This window comes from Pelobates fuscus, chromosome 11 (assembly GCF_036172605.1).
Source record: "Pelobates fuscus isolate aPelFus1 chromosome 11, aPelFus1.pri, whole genome shotgun sequence".
In the NCBI taxonomy this organism is placed as follows: Eukaryota; Metazoa; Chordata; class Amphibia; order Anura; family Pelobatidae; genus Pelobates; species Pelobates fuscus.
The window spans coordinates 5106867-5127348 of NC_086327.1; the positions used below are offsets into that span (position 1 = coordinate 5106867).

The 20482-nt window shown below is 42.0% G+C and overlaps 2 protein-coding genes across 2 annotated transcripts in view; one reads left to right on the plus strand and one right to left on the minus strand.

Moving 5' to 3' along the window:
- Positions 1-5498, plus strand: part of NFKBID (NFKB inhibitor delta) — a 29557-nt gene extending 24059 nt beyond the window's left edge. The window contains exons 10-12 of the mRNA XM_063436560.1: positions 2194-2310; positions 2398-2562; positions 4182-5498. Coding sequence (XP_063292630.1) covers positions 2194-2310; positions 2398-2562; positions 4182-4250 — 351 coding nt within the window. The 3' untranslated portion in view covers positions 4251-5498. The remainder of the gene's footprint in view (positions 1-2193; positions 2311-2397; positions 2563-4181) is intronic.
- Positions 5499-7601: 2103 nt separating this feature from the next.
- Positions 7602-20482, minus strand: part of NPHS1 (NPHS1 adhesion molecule, nephrin) — an 88019-nt gene continuing 75138 nt past the window's right edge. The window contains exons 23-31 of the mRNA XM_063436921.1: positions 15140-15251; positions 12503-12684; positions 10790-10843; positions 10511-10630; positions 10091-10115; positions 9786-9897; positions 8715-8829; positions 7943-8049; positions 7602-7848 (exon numbers count right to left, since the gene is read on the minus strand). Of these exons, the coding sequence (XP_063292991.1) occupies positions 7723-7848; positions 7943-8049; positions 8715-8829; positions 9786-9897; positions 10091-10115; positions 10511-10630; positions 10790-10843; positions 12503-12684; positions 15140-15251 (953 nt within the window). The 3' untranslated portion in view covers positions 7602-7722. The remainder of the gene's footprint in view (positions 7849-7942; positions 8050-8714; positions 8830-9785; positions 9898-10090; positions 10116-10510; positions 10631-10789; positions 10844-12502; positions 12685-15139; positions 15252-20482) is intronic.

The following is a 20482-nucleotide window of genomic DNA, read 5'->3' on the forward strand; positions in this document are numbered from 1 at the left end:
ATCCATCATTTGTTGTTCTGTATCGAACGTCCCATTCCAGTGAGAGGATAAATCAGGCTGTTTCTCTGCCAATACACAGGGCACATCACCAGGGGGTATTAGACTGAGCGCCATGTAATCTCTATCTTCCAGGGCAAAAGCTGATAATGTATCGAACGAGCGGAGATACATTTATATCATCTATAGACTGTCACAGCGAAAACGATAAAATGACTGCTTGATAATTCCAGGGTGTTGTTTATTAGCGCTCTATCGTGCATTTACAATGATTAAATAAGGATCTATTGGGATCTATTGCGTTCGGGCTCTGTTGCAATGATAAAATAACGATCTATTGGGATCTATTACGTTCGGGCTCTGTTGCAATGATTAAATAACGATCTATTGGGATATATTACGTTTGGGCTCTGTTGCAATGATTAAATAATGATCTATTGGGATCTATTATGTTTGGGCTCTGTTGCAATGATTAAATAAAGATCTATTGGATCTATTACGTTTGGGCTCTGTTGCAATGATTAAATAAAGATAAATTGGGATCTATTACGTTTGGGCTCTGTTGCAATGATTAAATAAAGATCTATTGGATCTATTACGTTTGGGCTCTGTTGCAATGATTAAATAAAGATAAATTGGGATCTATTACGTTTGGGCTCTGTTGCAATGATTAAATAACAATCTATTGGGAGCTATTAAGTTTGGGCTCTGTTACAATGATTAAATAAAGATCCATTGGGATCTATTATGTTTGGGCTCTGTTGCAATGATTAAATAACAATCTATTGGGATCTATTATGTTTGGGCTCTGTTGCAATGATTAAATAAAGATTCATTGGGATCTATTACGTTTGGGCTCTGTCGCAATGATTAAATAACGATCAATTGGGATCTATTATGTTTGGGCTCTGTTGCAATGATTAAATAAAGATTCATTGGGATCTATTACGTTTGGGCTCTGTCGCAATGATTAAATAACGATCAATTGGGATCTATTACGTTTGGGCTCTGTTGCAATGATGTGGATTGCTGGCCAGTTGCTGATCACTATAGATTCTGTCTATAACCTTAGCGAGCAGCGGCTCCCTCCCAGCTGATGTTAACGGATCCTGCTGAGTATATCCACTACTTACCAACTAGTGTCTAACCCTGGCCTCCATTTCGTTCTATCTAAATAACCTATGGTGAGGCTGTGGACAAAGGCACATTTAATATCTTTCAAATCGCACCATCCATTGGATTATCACTAGTTCCCTCCTTCTATTACATTAATAAACAAAAGGCTTGCCATCAGCTGATAAACTTCCAATAAAGAGAAATGTCTCTAAGCAATGTGAGGCCTTTGTCGCTAAAGTTAAAGGGACATTATAGTCACCAAAACAATTTTAGCTTAATGTAGATGTTATGCTGTATAGACCATGCCCCTGCAGTCTCACTGCTCAATTTTCTGCCGTTTAGAAGTTAAATCTCTTTTTTTTTCTGTTTATGCAAACCTAGCTACACTTCCCCTGACTGTGACTTGCACAGCCTGCATGTAAAAAAGTTTAATTTTCAGATGTTCAGATGTTTACTTGCTTTATGAGTTGTTGTTGTTGTTTTCTTCTCCTCTGTAAATGTAACGTTATTCGCACACAAGGCATCTGCAGGCTATTAATAGTGCAATAGATAATACATTCTAAATTAAAGGAAGTGTAAACATTAGATGACTCTTTACAGGAAGTGTTTAGGAAGGCTGTGTAGGTCACATGCAGGGAGGTGTGGCTAGGGCAGCATAAAAAAAGTGATTTAACTCCTAAATGGCAGAGAATTGAGAGTGAGTCTGCAGGAGCATAATCTATAAACCAAAACTGCTTAATTAAGCTAAAGTTGTTTTGGTGACTACCGTGTCCCTTTAAGCAGCTGCCTTGTGCTTTCAGAATCTAAAATCTCTCTCTACCTGGTGGAAGCATCCAAAATCCAATATGGCATTACATTCCAACCCTAAAGCACAGATCAAACCATATTCAATACAGCAATACAATTAAGCGATAGGGAGAAAAAAATATATATTTTCCAGGCAAAAATAATAGAATATTTGTTTATGTTCTCTTTATTTATGTCTAATGAAAACCATGTGTGTTAGAGAAAGGACGCAATACACAATCCGTATCGCCAAGGTATATGTGCCATGTCACTGACTCCCAGTCTCTCCCGCAGGATATAAAGAGCAATAAGACTGTCATCCATCTGGCTGTGCAAGCCGGGAACATCCCGCTGGTTAAATTCCTCCTGGACCTGCCTCATCCCGACCTTCCTGGGCTCATCAACATGAAGGTGATACTCGTTACTCTCCTGCCAGCACCGTGTGGCATTTTGCTGTCCTGTTTGGGTCCGTTTATCACTTCCTACTTTCTCTTCCAGGCTCACGGAAACACCGCTCTGCACATGGCGGCAGCCCTTCCCCCGCTGGCGACCACCGAGTACCTCATCCAACTACTGCTGTTCTCAGGAGCCGACCCGAGCACCCGGAACCTGGAGAACGAGCAGCCTGCTCACCTGGTGCCCCCCGGAGAGTTTTCCGAGCAGGTAACCTAACATACATTACCAAAGGTTTGTTTTGGGGAGGGGGGTATTGAGAAGTCGTCTGTAGATATGCCCAGAGCTCTAGGGTGGTCTTCTTCTTAGAAAGATGCTTTATACAATGTAAGGGGTTTCATAATTTTTTTTAAAGTAATGCAAAAAAAAAGTACAATTTAATCTAATTGTCAGAATGTAAGTATTCTCACACAGGACTTATCCAGGTTTAGTTTTATGATCACAGCAGCCCCTGGCAAAAAAAAACCTGTGCTGTGGTCCCGAATACTACTACTTATTATCATTATTATTATTATTATTATTATTATTATTATTATTAAAAATGATCTCACCCAGTAGCTTTATATAAAGTGGGAAGCTGCATTTTAGCTCTAAATAGCTCTTTATAAGAGGCTGGCATCTAAGCAGTTACAATTTTTGCTCCCACTGCAAAAGACACCCCAGATAGTGACCTTAAAGGGATACTGTAGTGGAAAGCTGTATTCCTGGCACTATCGATCCCCCTGCTTCCCACTCCCTCGCGCCCTCCCCCAGGTAAATAAAGAGTTTAAAAACCTTTTATTTACTTACCTTAGCCCAGCGCCAATGTCCCTCGGCGCTGGGTCTTGGCTCCGCCCCCTCCTCCGTCCCCGAACGAGTGGGACCTAATGTCGCGCGTGCATTAGACCTCCCCATAGGAAAGCATTGAATCCTCACACCTATGGGGAAAAATCTGACGCTGGAGGTCTTCATGCAGAGTGTGAGGACGTCCAGCGGCAGATACCGGACCAAAAGTCCATTTCAATTCAGGAAGCCCTCTGAATTGGAGGGCAGACTTCCATATTTTCTATGGAACTGCAAAGTTTAACATGGCAGCACTAGGTGCAAAAGGGACAGTACACCCAGACCACTTTAATTAGCTGAAGGGATCTGGGTGCCTACAGTGTCCCTTTAATACAACAAGAATGGGGAGCATATGATAAGCAACTGAATTCTAGGTGTTAAAGGGACACTCTACTCTCTAACGCACTATAAAAATCACTATTTAGTAGATATACCACCAATGAAAACATGCAGGGTTGGGAGGGCGAGGGGGGGAATGGAGCAGGCCAGCCATTTGATATAAACGATTAAATATTTAACCAAAATTCTAACAGCCAGATTATTAACAACATGTAACAGTGCACAATATTACCGTAATAAACTTTATGTAACAATGGTGGCATCATTATAGTTAAATGATAATCTAGTAACAAAATGAAATGAGTCCAGCTGAATATCGTCTGCATCTGTTTGCACATAGAGCGTGTCGGCAAGATGACGTACTTTATGGGTGTGAAGAGTCCCTATTCTTCATATTAATTATTACGGTGTCCAATAATTATCCACAGCTGAATTAAGTTAAAATCACTTGAATGATATATAAAACATATTATGTGAACATTAAATTATTAAAAGTCCCTAAATAGTACATGGTTGTGGTGTTACGTTCTTCAAACACTCCCTCCCCTCCTCCCCATCCGCCCTCCCCCCTTTTTAGGTTTCTGAAACATTCCTGTATTTATTTTAAAGAGATATGTTTGGTTTTTAATCTCTCTAACATCCAGAACATGTTCTAATTCTGTCCTCAGATAAAGCTCTTGTTGAAGCGTAGACGTGTCATGTCCTCTGCCCGCCACCAATCCACATCTTCCTTATAGGAACAGCGCAGACCTGGACTACTTTTCTAGTCCTCAAGTCAAGATCCTTCCACCAGCGGAAGGAGAGTGTATCTCCACACGGAGCGTCTAGTCCCCATGGTTTGATTTGAAATAACGACAAACCCTTTGCCAAACCTGACCTCGCTGATAACTCCTACCATTTACTGTATTGTTCCTGGTTTCTGTGAAACTTTTAACCCCAACACCAACTGCTTGCCAGCATATTATCGGTTTCATAGCCAGCATCACAGATTACCCCAAAATGATCCCAGATTTCTTCGAAGAGCATCTTACCAAGTAAAGATGGGCTGGGTTTGGACTGGCAGGATTCCTGGGCTTGGTCTGAATATATCCAAGTGGTGATACTGCTTGGGTATAATCACCTGGGCTCCTGTCAGTAGTGAAATTCAGCAGGATAGATCATTATGTGGGATTAAATTGGCCACGTTGATTGGCTTCAGTCATTCTGTCATTAAAATGAATTATCCAGTAACTACGCTCATCCGGTTGAAAGGTTCTTGCGAGGAACTCATGGATTCGGCATTCTTTTTCCAGGCGTTAAAAATGTTGCCCATGAGTCCAGACAATAATCTCCCAGTGTGAAACCAGTTCATTAGTCTTTTGCAGGACCACAAAGTGACTGTCTGGATTAGAAAACTGATGTCACATTGGAAGTGAATGAATTCCGCACATGCTGGGCAGCTCCTTCATAACCTGCTTGACAGAGTGTAGGATTGATAAGCATCCTTCAGAACCCTTCGCTGAGCTGGGAACGCCTTCTCCAGGGCACTAACGTTTCCTGCAACCCGCATCATGGCTGGGGTTATTTGGCAGACTCATTGAATTATATTAGCAATGCTCCAGAGTAATATAGAGATTACATTAAATGGAGTTAACGGGACACAGAACCCACCCATTAGTCAATCCAGCCCCATACAATATACAAAATACATGCATTTTATTTGGGGATTTGTTTATCATTAAGCTGTATATTGTGGAAGATTGAAAGTTAAATTAGCAAAATATATTCCAAAATTCCTCAGCTGTAAAAGTACCTGATTTAAGCAATATTACCACTTTGCTCACTTTTACCTGACATTTGCAAATTGGTTAATTTTCTGTAAATTTTTTGACCTGTTCCGTAAATAAACCCCAACTTTCTAACTCAAGGCTTAGATGAGTAGATTAGCTGCATGTTTACTCAGAACCCCATCAATCACAGGCACTCCTATACAAGGAGGATACAGACCCCCCCCCCTCCCTCCCCTCCCTCCCCTCCCTCCCCTCCCTCCCCTCCCTCCCCAGCATTTAAAAAATAAGCCAAGAACTGTCATTTAGACACTTGCTCAACTTTCAGTAATAAGCTACAATCACACCGACTGCCAAAATCCAGCTCGGATGTACCAACTGTTTATTTTTTCTGAATATCTTGGTTTCAATGAAACCAGTCATTTGCCAAAGTTTGTAAAGAAGTGCCTGATGTACGGACGAAATGCAGAGATTGGCAAACTGTAACGCAGAATAGGAGCTGGAGTCCCAACAGCAGGCATTCCAGATATTAAGCAGGACTTCTGCTTCTTAGTCTGCTCTTTGCTTATTGGAGCCAGGTCTGTATTTAAGGGCCTAATCCAATAGTTTTATCATTTCTATGAAATAGCTGATTTTGGACCATATTGGTCTTTGTTATCACAGTAAATGTAAGTGTGAGATATTGATCGACTCGATGCTCAACGCTTTCACACAAATACAAAATAACATTGTTCAGATGTTTATGTTTAATAAGTGATACATTTCCCATAAACATATCAGATAATCTGATTAAAGTGGAGATCGTAATATATGACCCGGTATTTTAGGCCTGATGACGTTCTTCACCAGTTTATCATTTATAGTGTGTTTGTGCTTTTACTGCCTGTGACATGGAGAGACGGAGGTCTTGCTATTCCGGATAGGGTGACCTAACTCCCAACAAAAAAAAAACAGAGAGCTTCCTCTCTGGTGGTGGGACCTCTATGGATTTTCCAAAGTGTATTCTGGAAGTAGATAGCTTCACCCAGGAGGAGTAGTCCACCATCATTTCTCCATGCTACAGACATCGGAAGGGGTGGAGATAGTTTTGTTACAGTAAATGTGAGGATACACAGTCCTTGTGTATCCAGCACCCATACAGTGCTACAAATCTCCATAACTATGTTTAGGAATCCTAAATTCTGCCTGGCACACATCAAAGTGTTTGACAGCAGTATGGTGTCCTTCCTGTTATTATGTGGATCATTTTCAAAAAATCTCCTAAATTGCCACAACACGCTCGTTAATGAACAGGCCAAGAAGTATCAACGTATTTTCCCCAAGCCGTTCATTAAATTTTAGTTTTGCTGTATTTTTACCAATTTATTGTTTACTGAACATTCTAGGGCAGTAAATGTTAATGATGAATGAACATGGTGAATTTATTTTACACCAGGATTGTTTATTTAAAATTCTATTTAAACAGAGAAATGTCTAGTTTTGTGGTTTATTTATGTTGTCTAATTTATGTCTATTTTAGTCGTTTCAGTTCTATGAAAAATGTCTTCTTTGTGGGTGTAAGGTGTGGAGTGACCAACTAAGCGGTTTACAAATACTTCAATAAATAATTCAAGCCAATGAAAGCTCGCTCTGCGTCTAGTTTTCTTTTGTGTTTTTAAAATGTGACACATGCTCTGAGGGATTATTTTCATATACTTTATAAAGAGATCGCAGTTCAAATTATAAATATTTTTACATATTTTTTTTTGTCAAGCAGGATAATCGACATCTTCACGGTGTAAAACTACGCAATCATACTTAGAAGCTCTGTAACACAATAGATGCCCTGCACCACCGTAACTTGACAACCTGTTTTTTGCTTGAAATTCTACAAGATGTATCAGTTTAACTTTATTTGAGTTTACGCAATAAATAAATAACTAAAAACGCATGGGATGAGGACACAGATTTGGATTATATTGGAATGAGCCTATACTGCCATCTTGTGGGCACTTCATACACTGCAGTATTATAGGTTATTGCTAGAATCTGAAGGATATCATAAGTTGTTAAACCATTAGCCATTTGTACAACCCGCAATCTCGTTTTTGCTTGTTTTATGATTTTGTGCTCATTTATTATCTGAGCACTAAAATATTTTGCATATGTATGTGTATGTGTATATTTTGCATAGGGAAACGTTTTGTGCAGTAAGATATACAATAAATTGAGTATACGGTCACAATTATGTCCATTTAAATGGAAACGTGGGTGTAATTTTATCTATAAGGATCTATTCAGTATGATGAACATTCAGTTCAAAGTAACCACTATAGATGTGGGTTTGGGTTGTAAAAAAGTGTTTATTTAGAAATGTTCTATCTGCGGACCCAGTAAGCATTGAAATATTGAACTAGTGGACTAATTGCTGGAGAGATAAAAGCCATCAGAGCTGCCATGAGGGTCATACTAAGTGTCCCTCACCCCCATACTGAGTCTCATACACTGCAGCACGGGCCATATCTGGTTCATCGTAAATTCGGCTTGGCCCTTGGTATTCTGCCCTTGGCATCCCTTCCCTCTGGCTGGCCTGTAACGAGAGAGGAGAGTAAATGTTGGCTAGGTGTCATGTGACAAGTACAAGACAAGCATGGGATCAAATTGTGACAGATCATGTGACTCACCGTGGCTCCAAATGCCCACTTGGACCTGGGGACTTGTGGGTAATCCTGGCCGACCTCTTCATATTCGTGTGCATCAGACGACGCAATCCAGCCTTCATAGCCGCCATCTATAATGAGATATTTTAAATAATAACATTGTTATAAAGATACCAGGTCCATAGGTCTCCACACACCATCGTTTAAATTCTGACGACGTTCACTGATCTGTTAATGTTGCTACTCCAGCTTACTTTCGTGAGAAAGCCCATTTATATCTAAATATTGCATTGCAGGATTTTTCTCTTCCATTTCTGAAACTGAAAACCACAGTTAAGATACCATTAAAGAAGTTAAATATTTTACGAAGTTCTCATTCATTCCTGTCGGATGTCATGTGACACACACAGCGCAGTAATAGGTTGAAATTCACTGTTGTCTTAGCAACAGGAAAAAAACATATTTCTAATAATTTTACAGCTTTATGTGTTTAAAACTACTGAGCGAGGAATGAACTGAAAGATCTGTTTAATAATCTTTGCTTAATACAATACAGTGCTAATCCAAGTCATACCACTTTAACAGAGTAAATGTAATGCATAATATAATTTTAAATCACAGATTAGTAATCCGCATGATTAGGAGAGGCGGGCAGCCATTTCCAGTCAATAACTGATGGGATACTTAGCTTTCATTTTCACTTTCTTTGCAACATGCATTTACAGAGCCATTAATATGGAGGGTTTAGAACATTGCAAGTGTTTTTTTTACCATCATTAGCCCAAGCTCTGCATACCTGGCCAGGTGTGACCCCCTGCATCCTCGGGCTCTGCTGTCTCGTAGTGAGGGGGAAGCGTTGGCCAGTAGTCTCTTTCTGGGTAGTAATAAAGTCCAGAATCAGATGTACTCTCCTGCACAAACACAGAGCAGATTTACTAAGAATAGAAACATTATTATAATCAATAGGAATCAAACTGCAAGAGAGTAACCCTATTATAAGATGTATAGCTATGTCGGTTTTAGGGGTGCCTTGCCATGGGTGGTTTCAGAGAGAGGAAGGATGTAAAGGGGGCTAAAGGATATAAGATCAGCTGTCAATTCATCACAATTTACTGGTTAGTGATTAAATGGCTCCCATTTCTGTGTCCACTGGGGATGATGAGAATAGTAGTCAGATGGATGGCTGCAGATATTTTATGCTAGGTTATTCTTTTAGAATTTATTGAGGAAAACCTTTATAAGGAACAAGATTCAGAGGGAGCCAAAACATCTACATTTTTGTACTCCACAATACCAAAAGTCTACCTGCTGAAGAAACCTACTTTTTGTTCCAATGGATTTGTCTGGGCTAGGGCCCTCTGTGTTTTAAAGCACCCTAGTGAGAGTACTCCCTGAAAAAAATGTGTGTTCAAGGTCCTCTAAAAATTCTACAACACATAAGACCCCGTCCTACCGCACTGGTCTCACCAGATACACACTAGACCCCATCCCACCACAGTGGTCTCACCAGATACACACTAGATCCCATCCCACTACCGTGGTCTCACCAGATACACACTAGACCCCATCCCACCACAGTGGTCTCACCAGATACACACTAGATCCCATCCCACTACCGTGGTCTCACCAGATACACACTAGACCCCATCCCACCACAGTGGTCTCACCAGATACACACTAGACCCCATCCCACCACAGTGGTCTCACCAGATACACACTAGAACCCATCCCACCACAGTGGTCTCACCAGATACATACTAGACCCCATCCCACCACAGTGGTCTCACCTGATACACACTAGGCCCCATCCCACCACAGTGGTCTCACCTGATACACACTAGACCCCATCCCACCACAGTGGTCTCACCTGATACATACTAGATCCCGTCTCCGATCCACTGTCTATCAGCAATGTCTTCTTTGCATGAGTGTTGATGAGCTCCCTGTCTCCATACTCATTTAGTGTGCTTTGTGCTGCTCTGAGGGGACAAACAGATCGTTAATAAAAAAAATATCTCTGTTATCTAATCACAACAATGTAAATAAGTGGAGAAATCAGGAACGAGATGGTGGTGTAACCCATCAGTTAACTGGAGAACGTATAGCCAATAATAATCTCCAGATAAACATTGGGTCCTAGAGAATCAGGGGTACATCTTATTATCCACTTACCCCTCTTCTTTCTTTTCTCCGTCTCCTGTAAGAAATAGACACACAGAATCATAGTGAGAGTTAATGTATCCCCAGGGCCACTGGATCAAGCAGAGAGAACCATCCAATCTATGTCAAACGCATGGAGTAAACGCAGTATGAGAGCCGGTAATTACACGATTCCTCTCAAAAAAATTAATGAGTCAAGAATGATTCCATTCCCATGAAAATTAATTCATGTCAAAGGCGTGAATCTGCCGGCTGCCACCAATAAAGTGGAAATACCAGAGCTCCAGAAAAGGGAGCTTTGTTCTCACTGCTCTACTTCCCAAAGTAGGAAAATAAAAATGTTCGTAAAACGCTCTAAAACTTGTACATAAAGGTGTTAAGCCTTTGGCTTAATAAATCCCCCATGGGCTTGGAGACGTATTTTGTAATTACCTTTTAGTTTTTTCTGTCGGTATTTTTTTACCAGGCAACAGACAAGTCCTACGTTAGACATCAGAAGGGCCGCTGCACCAACACACACCGCCACTATAAGCATCGGCAACAAAGAGGGGGCTGGGAGAAAATGATATATTATCACCTGTCTAAGAATCACACAATATTAGAAGGACCTAATTAATTACAAAGAATTCCACGTTAAGCGCAGGAAGGATTACCCATCAAACCTCTAACTATAATATCACATGTTTATGGTCTGTTTGTCCTTTATCTTACCTTCTGGTAGTGCGACGGGTGGTGGGGCTGTGAGAATCACCACTCTGTGATCATCTGCAAGAGAATACATTGTATGTTATTTCAGGTTACGAGCACTAAGAATTTTTGTTTCAGTTTTTTTCCGATAATTTTCGGAATGCCCCCCTAAATAGGGATTCATGCACTCACAATAGCAGTACGAATGGCCAGTACGAATGGCCAATTCGTTTATTCATTAATTTATTGGGCGATATTTGTTTTCGGATTAAATTAACAAAAAAACAAATGTTTTGATTCACCCTCAAACTAATGCTCGTCTAATGAGCACATGCAATAGCAGGGATTCCTCCCTAGGGGGCGATATTTCCCACTGCAGCATACAGTATCAACACGTCATACAGATAATAATAATAACAAAGTATTTAACCAGGAAAGGTACATTCAGATTACTCTGGTTTCCAAGTACGTCCTGGGGATGTTACCTTAGCCCAACATCCAGGGGTTGTTACTATCACCCAATTTAATGGTACTCATAATCTCTGGACATGTTACATAAAACATATAAACAAACAAATATGTTTAACCCCTACATTCCCAATAACATCCAGCCATAATCCCAACCCCATCAATCTTTTTCTAACCATTTTATCATTTATAAAACGTACACTAATTCATGTTTTATAACTTAATAGCAAGTAAAATAAATTCATATTGTAATTCTGATCTTTATTCTGTCATTTATTTGATTTTCTTTTCCTCTGTAAATTTAATAAGAAAAACAGCATTCTAATAAAAAATATAGAAAGTGTGCGATAAGACAAACACATACATACATACTGAAATTCATACATACATACACACACATATACATACATACATACTGAGATTCATACATACATACACATACATATACATACGTACATACATACATACATACATACATACATACATACACAGAAACACACACACATACATACAGACATACATACACATACACACACACACACACACACACACATACATACATGCACGCACACACATACATACTGACATACATACACCCACACACACACATACATACATACATACACACACACACACATACACGCACACACATACATACACACACACACATACACGCACACACATATATACTGACATACATACACACACAAACACACACATACATACATACACACATAGATACATACTGACACACACACACACACACACATACATATATACATACTGACATTCTGACATACATACATACACACACACATACTGACATACATACACACACACATACACATACATACATACATACATACAAACGTGATCGACTGATCTAATTGCAAAAAGACACTATAGGATGGATAGTGCAAGGCTATGATAGGGTTAATACAGAAACACAACAGCAGATTAAACAAAGCACCGCAGACATTTTTGTGAATTATTTTTTCATTTGTTGCTGCTTTGCTCCATAGGTGTCATATTGTTTGTGATGTAAAAGTATTTTTTACAGCAGTATGGTGGTTCTCGTCTTTCGGCCTTTTTTTATCTGTATTTGGCTGACTTTTTATAAATGGATAATTCAGTGTAAATTGGCAGAATTTGGGAAGAGAAAAGCCAACACTTATTAGACCATAAATAGGAACAGATCTGAGATAAAATAAAGAGCTCCCTTTGGAGCACATTGTTGATAAATCTCCCACTTGGAGTCTAGATGGTCACCTTGCGTTGTGACGCTGATGATAGCCCCACTGTCCGCATAATCGCTGTCTCCTAGAACATTGACCGCATTCACAGAAAAGTTATAGGTCGTGTTCCCTCTCAGCCCCGTGATGGTGAAAACCGTAGCTTCAGGTGGGAATACATCAACGTACATGAAACTTCCGGCTCCCGGCCATCGGTACCTAAAAGAGACATTGTTACCTTCTCCACCAAACCCTGAGATAATGTTACAGAGTGCGTGAGAGCCGCTTTAATGCAATTAGAGCATGGACTACCTCGGGTAACTCGTACTAATCAAACAATCCATAAATGTATAAAGACATTCAGTGTGAATGATTATAACTGAACAAATTATAAATAAAAAAAATTGGATTAAACAGAAGGGACTTTTATATCAGGTAGAGGGATGTTGTGTAAATCGATACAGAGTGAGGTTATGTAATATGATATACCCATTGTACAGCGCTACGGAATCTGATGGCGCTATATAAATAATAAAATAATACAAATAATATGGAGTAAGGTTGTGTAAGTTAATGCAGAGGGAGGTTGTGTAAGTTGATATGGAGTGAGGTTGTGTAAGTTGACATAGAGTGAGGTTGTGTAAGTTGATACAGAGTGAGGTTGTGTACGTTGATACGGAGTGAGGTTGTGTAAGTTAATACGGAGTGAGGTTGTGTAAGTTGATACGGAGTGAGGTTGTGTAAGTTGATACGGAGTGAGGTTGTGTAAGTTGATACGGAGTGAGGTTGTGTAAGTTGATATGGAGTGAGGTTGTGTAAGTTGATACGGAGTGAGGTTGTGTAAGTTGATATGGAGTGAGGTTGTGTAAGTTGACATGAAGTGAGGTTGTGTAAGTTGATATGGAGTGAGGTTGTGTAAGTTGATACAGAGTGAGGTTGTGTAAGTTGATACGGAGTGAGGTTGTGTAAGTTGATATGGAGTGAGGTTGTGTAAGTTGACATGGAGTGAGGTTGTGTAAGTTGATATGGAGTGAGGTTGTGTAAGTTGATACGGAGTGAGGTTGTGTAAGTTGATATGGAGTGAGGTTGTGTAAGTTGATATGGAGTGAGGTTGTGTAAGTTGACATGGAGTGAGGTTGTGTAAGTTAATATGGAGTGAGGTTGTGTAAGTTGATACGGAGTGAGGTTGAGTAAGTTGATACGGAGTGAGGTTGTGTAAGTTGATACGGAGTGAGGTTGTGTAAGTTGATACGGAGTGAGGTTGTAAGTTGATACGGAGTGAGGTTGTGTAAGTTGATACGGAGTGAGATTGTGTAAGTTGATACGGAGTGAGGTTGTGTAAGTTGATACGGAGTGAGGTTGTGTAAGTTGATACGGAGTGAGGTTGTGTAAGTTGATACGGAGTAAGATTGTGTAAGTTGATACGGAGTGAGGTTGTGTAAGTTGATACGGAGTGAGGTTGTGTAAGTTGATACGGAGTGAGGTTGTGTCAGTTGATACAGAGTGAGGTTGTGTAAGTTGACATGGAGTGAGGTTGTGTAAGTTGATACAGAGGGAGGTTGTGTAAGATGACATGGAGTGAGGTTGCGTAAATTGATATGGAGTGACATTGTGTAAGTTGACACAGAGTGAGATTGTGTAAATTGATATGGAGTGAGGTTGTGTAAGTTGACACGGAGTGAGGTTGTGTAAGTTGATACGGAGTGAGGTTGTGTAAGTTGACACGGAGTGAGGTTGTGTAAGATGACATGGAGTGAGGTTGTGTAAGTTGACATGGAGTGAGGTTGTGTAAGTTGATATGGAGTGAGGTTGTGTAAGTTGATACGGAGTGAGGCTGTGTAAGTTGATATGGAGTGAGGTTGTGTAAGTTGACATGGAGTGAGGTTGTGTAAGTTGATATGGAGTGAGGTTGTGTAAGTCGATACAGAGTGAGGTTGTGTAAGTTGATATGGAGTGAGGTTGTTTAAGTTGATACGGAGTGAGGTTGTGTAAGTTGATACGGAGTGAGGTTGTGTAAGTTGACATGGAGTGAGGTTGTGTAAGTTGATATGGAGTGAGATTGTGTAAGTTGATACGGAGTGAGATTGTGTAAGTTGATACGGAGTGAGGTTGTGTAAGTTGATATGGAGTGAGGTTGTGTAAGTCGATACAGAGTGAGGTTGTGTAAGTTGATATGGAGTGAGGTTGTGTAAGTTGATATGGAGTGAGGTTGTGTAAGTTGATACAGAGTGAGGTTGTGTCAGTTGATACAGAGTGAGGTTGTGTAAGTTGACATGGAGTGAGGTTGCGTAAGTTGATACAGAGGGAGGTTGTGTAAGATGACATGGAGTGAGGTTGCGTAAATTGATATGGAGTGACATTGTGTAAGTTGACACAGAGTGAGGTTGTGTAAGTTGACATGGAGTGAGGTTGCGTAAATTGATATGGAGTGACATTGTGTAAGTTGACACAGAGTGAGGTTGTGTAAGTTGACATGGAGTGAGGTTGTGTTAGTTAATGGGATGTTAGTTTAATCCTAAACAATTTGAGTGTAAAATCTGCTGCTCAGTATTAGTCTGTCTGAACATAGAACATGGAATGTGACGGTAGATAAGAACCGTTCGGCCCATCTAGTATGAACATTGTGAGAGTTGCCCAATATATAATGTAATAGCTCTACACTTTAGATCCTCACCTGACTCGAAATTGCTGTTTTTCACCCCCGTCAAACCCAGCATTCCACCCGAGGGTCACAGAGTTATGTGTGAAGCTAAGGACTCTTAGACCAAAAGGGGGGTCTGGGCGACCTGCGGAGCAAGTGTAAATGGGGGGACGTAAAAATGAGACAGCGAGCCCAACCTGCATGTTATTTATGCACTAAACCGTGAACTGAACAGAACAACAACAAACTGTAAGATTTGGGCTAAAGGCTCGAAAAATAGATGATTTGATAAATTTCTGTTTTTATCAGTTTGGCCTCATCGTAATATTTTTGGACGAGCCGTTAAAACGATTTTAGATGTTTTGATAAACTTTTAGACTTTTTTTTCCAAAATATAAAAATGACAAAAATATGTAAAAATATGTAAAAATATGTCAGTATATCAACTAATATTAAATCATTTCAACGTTTATCCAAAAATATTAAATTGAGGCCTTTATTACAGCTCCCTATTTAGGGAATAAACAAAAAAAAAAAACGAATTGATGCTTAATAATTCCACATAAACAAACCATTAAAAAACAAAGAAAGACATTTCTCCAGGATGAGTTTGTGTAATTACAGCATCTTCTAAAGCTCTATATAACTGATCTATGCAAGGAAATAAATATCTATTGTTAAGACACCTTTTTGTCTTAATAAGTAAGTCACTGTTTAGTCTACCTTCCCCTCTCACCGTATCAAGTCCTTGTTCGTATTCTGTATAATCCACGAACCATAACCAGGGGAAGTAGTAATCTCTCGAGTAACGATATCCACCAAACGGCATAAGTTCCCAATAATAGTCCTTGAGCGTAAATAAGAATCCCCCCAATAACGAGACTGAAGCTCCGTGTTGAGGGTCAAAACAAGATCTGAGGACTGGAACATCCAGCCTGCTTTTTATTAGGAAAAGACACACACAGGGCACTCCCAGGGGGAGGATGAAAATAACCAATTATACACAGGGTAACACCCCCACCTCTCCTCCCCTCAGATAATCACATAACACAATTAAACTGTACAACAATTCACCCCAGTTATGGATGTACCCCAAAACCAGGGGGTACACCCTTGAGTCCAGCACCGCTTGAAAGGTCTTGGTTAGGGGAACACTCTGTCCAAATCTTAGCCCATTCGGTTAAGGGGTTCGGGAGTTATGGACGATTGAAGTTTAGACCGACTGCACAGATCTTCTAGCCGAAAAGAGTTCCACAAGTTTCGGCCCTGCAGTCGGTCTCCGTTCACCGGTTAAAATCACACGAAATCCTTAGCATCCACAACTGTCTCCGAGTTCGCTGGATTCCCCATAGCTGATTACAAGTAACTACCGAATGGCTCGTCGTTCGGTTGTTCCAACACGAACTTCTGGGTGTATGGAGGTCTCAGCGGTGTTCGCCTGTTTGGGTATCCGTTTTTAGTTCCATGCGTTCACAGGCAAACACCGCTGTTCGTACACAAGATGGCCGCGAACACGTGCAACAGTCCCAAGATGGCGGCCACCCATATGTTAGACAGGGAGTTCGTGCGAAACGAGGCGAACGGCTGGAAAACAGGCTGGAACGGTAAAACATACTTTATAACATCCCAAATCAGTCCTTTAGACGGATGGCCTAAAATAGCCGAATCCACAAGAGTACTAGACAGACGGATGGTTCCGTCACACGGCTCCCCCCTTGTGGAACACTCCGGCAGACCCGGCTTGACCCTGTGGCGGGTCAACTTGGGGATGTCCGGACTTACGAGGTGGTGGATATGTCGGTCTGTCGTGATAAGCCATCCGCATTTCCGTTCAGCTTACCGGGTCTGTAGCTAATAGTAAAATTGTACGGTTGTAATGCCAAGCTCCATCTCAGCAGTCTCCCATTGTCGCCTGAGACCCGGTTAAGCCAAACGAGGGGGTTATGGTCTGTTACAAGGGAAAATTCTTGCCCATACAAGTAGGGACTTAACTTTTTCAATGCCCAGACTAGGGCTAAACATTCTTTTTCAACTGCCGCATAACTCACTTCTCGGGGTAGTAATTTTCGGCTGAGGTATGCGACAGGATGCTCTCCTCCATCTTCCCCAACTTGGCTTAACACAGCCCCCAGTCCATACATGGAAGCATCTGTGTGAACGAGAAAGCGTTTGTTAGGGACTGGGGCAGCCAAGATAGGGGCATTCACGAGAGCTTGCTTCAGTGCCTGGAACGCAGCTTCACAAGCCGGGGACCACAGGACCTGCTTAGGCAAATTCTTTTTCGTCAGATCTGTCAGGGGTTTAGCAATAGAGCTGTAGTCAGGAACGAAACGTCGGTAGTACCCCGCTGTCCCTAAGAAGGCCAATACCTGGGTCTTAGTAGTGGGTGTGGGCCAGTTAGCCACCGCTTCTACTTTGGCGGGCTCTGGTCTCTGGTTCCCACATCCCACTCGGTGACCCAGGTACTGTACCTCTGCCATACCTACATGGCACTTTTCTGGCTTCAATGTCAGGCCAGCGGCCCGGATCTTATCCAGCACTACCCCTATGTGTACCAGGTGTTCCTCCCAGGACCCACTATAGATCGCTATGTCATCCAAGTATGCACAGGCAAATTCTTGGAAGCCATCCAGGAGTCTATCCACCATCCGTTGGAAAGTAGCCGGGGCATTCTTCATCCCAAAAGGCATGACCCTAAATTGGTACAGGCCGAATGGGGTGACGATGAAGAGAAATGTACAGGCACTCTTCCATCTAACAGGTGCTGGATATCCGGGTAACCCACTCCTGGTACCTCCCAATAATATATGCAACAAAAAAGGATACCGCACTCTGTATAAATACTGCTTAGAAGCTAATTCTTGCAAAAATAGTTTTATTTAAATAATCAAAGCGAATAGAATATCATAAAGGTATACTTGATGACTAACAAAATATATCTACAATCCTACCATTGCACCTAAACAATAATTAATATATACAAAAAGCCCCCAATATAAACCGCAAAAGATAATCAAGTAAAGTGCACAAAGGCACTATATGATAGAGAGCCCTCTATCTCTTATATACACTGTACAGAAAAATTCATCAGTAATATAGAAAAAATTTATCAGTAGTATAGAAAAAATATATATGTGAAAAAACAAAGAGAATGTCCAAAAAATAAAACAGTAAAAAGAAGAAAAAAATATAAGAAAAAATGAGAAAAAAATGAAAAAAGTATTTACAGTCCAAATGTGTATACACTGATGATTATAAGTAGTTATTACTCCAAGTGTTAAATGGTTAGATCTCACCACAGTTAGAGGCCAGAGGATTCCCTGTATCATTAGTTGTTTGTATCTGCGTCCAAGGGATTATCTCCGGTCTGTGCCAGGATAGAGGAACATGTAGTCAGTCCTCCTTTGTGCAATGCGTCCTCCAGGCTCCTTCCTTGCTTGCTCGTTGTTTGTAGAGGGTCTCTTTACCTTTGATGAAATGCTGTAGCAGGCGGTGGGGTGCTGTAACGGGCTGCGCGCTCGGAATCCAATGATCCCTTCAATGGCCCTGTCGGGAATGAGTGTGAGAAGCTACTTATGTCTCTATTGCGCGCCCGCCCTTTCTCGCGGGTCGCGCTATGATGACGTCACACTCTAATCGACATGAATGTGCTCCACAGAGCGAATGGGGTGACGAAGGCCGACTTGGGGATAGCATCCTCGGCCAGGGGAATCTGCCAGTAGCCCTTACATAGGTCTATGGTGGTCAGATAACGTCCCCTGGCAATACGATCCAATAATTCGTCTACCCGGGGCATCGGGTAGGCGTCAGTGGTAGTCCGCTCGTTGAGTCGCCTGTAGTCCACACAGAACCGGGTGGTCCCATCTTTCTTCGGTACTAGGACTACAGGTGAAGCCCAAGGGCTGTCAGAGGGTTCGATGACCCCAAGCTGGGTCATCTCCTGTATCTCCTTCCGCATTCCATCTCGGACTGCTTCAGGGATACGGTAGGGCGGCTGTCGTAAGGGGGTCTGTCCGGGGGTCTCTACCTTGTGTATAGCGAGGTGGGTGTAACCTGGCTCCTGGGAAAAAGTTGCTTGCTTCTCCCATAACAACTGTTTCGCTTGGATCTTTTCTGTGGGGTTTAACCTGTCTCCTAACTGTACGAGGGAGGTGAGGTCAGTCTGGGGGTCCCTTTCTAATAGATCAGGGAGAGACAAATTCTCCGGGTCATCTGCAGCTGGGGCACATACAGCTGCAATGTTCTCAGGTCGTTCTTGATACTCTTTCAGCATGTTCACATGAAAGGATCTCTGGACCCTTTCGTCGGAACAGCTGGCTATCAAATAGGTAGTATCGCAGATCTGCGCCACTATCCTGTACGGGCCTTGCCAAGAGGCTTGCATCTTGTTGGCCTTCACAGGTTTGAGCACTAATACTTTTTGCCCCACCTGGAAGGCTCGCTGTCGGGCACCCTGATCGTACCACCTCTTCTGTTTCCCCTGGGCCGCCTGGAGATTCTCCCTTACCATCAGGGACAGTTTCTCCATGCGGTCCCGAAGTTCCAGAACATATGGTACTATGGGGGTCCCTTCTTGCTCGGTCTCCCCTTCCCAGTGTCCCCGGATGAGATCTAGGGGTCCGCGGACCCGTCTCCCATACAGTAACTCAAAAGGGGAGAACCCAGTAGATTCCTGGGGCACCTCCCGGTATGAAAACAGAAGGTGCGGCAAGAATCTCTCCCAGTCCCTGCAAGTGTCCGTAAAGGTCCTCAGCATCTGCTTGAGGGTACCGTTAAAACGCTCGCAGAGACCGTTAGTCTGTGGATGGTAAGGCGAGCTAAGCAAGGGTTTAATGCCACATACTTTCCACAGCTGCTGGGTGAGCACCGCAGTAAATTGGGTTCCCTGGTCGGAGAGGATCTCTTTAGGGAACCCAACCCGGGTAAAAATCCTCACCAGGGCATCAGCAATTGTCTCTGCCTCTATGTTCGACAGCGCTACTGCCTCTGGATAGCGAGTGGCATAGTCCACTACAGTAAGAATATACTTCTTGCCTGATGGACTAGCCCTGGCCAGTGGACCCACAATGTCAACAGCTATGCGGGAAAAGGGCTCCCCTATAATAGGCATCGCTGATAGTTTAGCCTTAGGGTGGTCCCCCCGTTTTCCTACCCGTTGACATGTGTCACAAGTACTGCAATATATCCGCACAGCCTGGTTGAAGTTGGGCCAAAAGAAATTCTGGGAGATCCTATAGGCTGTGCGTCGTGACCCTAGATGTCCTGCTAAAGGGACATCGTGCCCTATCCGCAGAAGCTCCTGCCGGTATTTCGCGGGTACCACCAGCTGGTGGTTCTGCGGAGGGGCTATCTTTTTCTGGGAAGGTTTCGGGATTC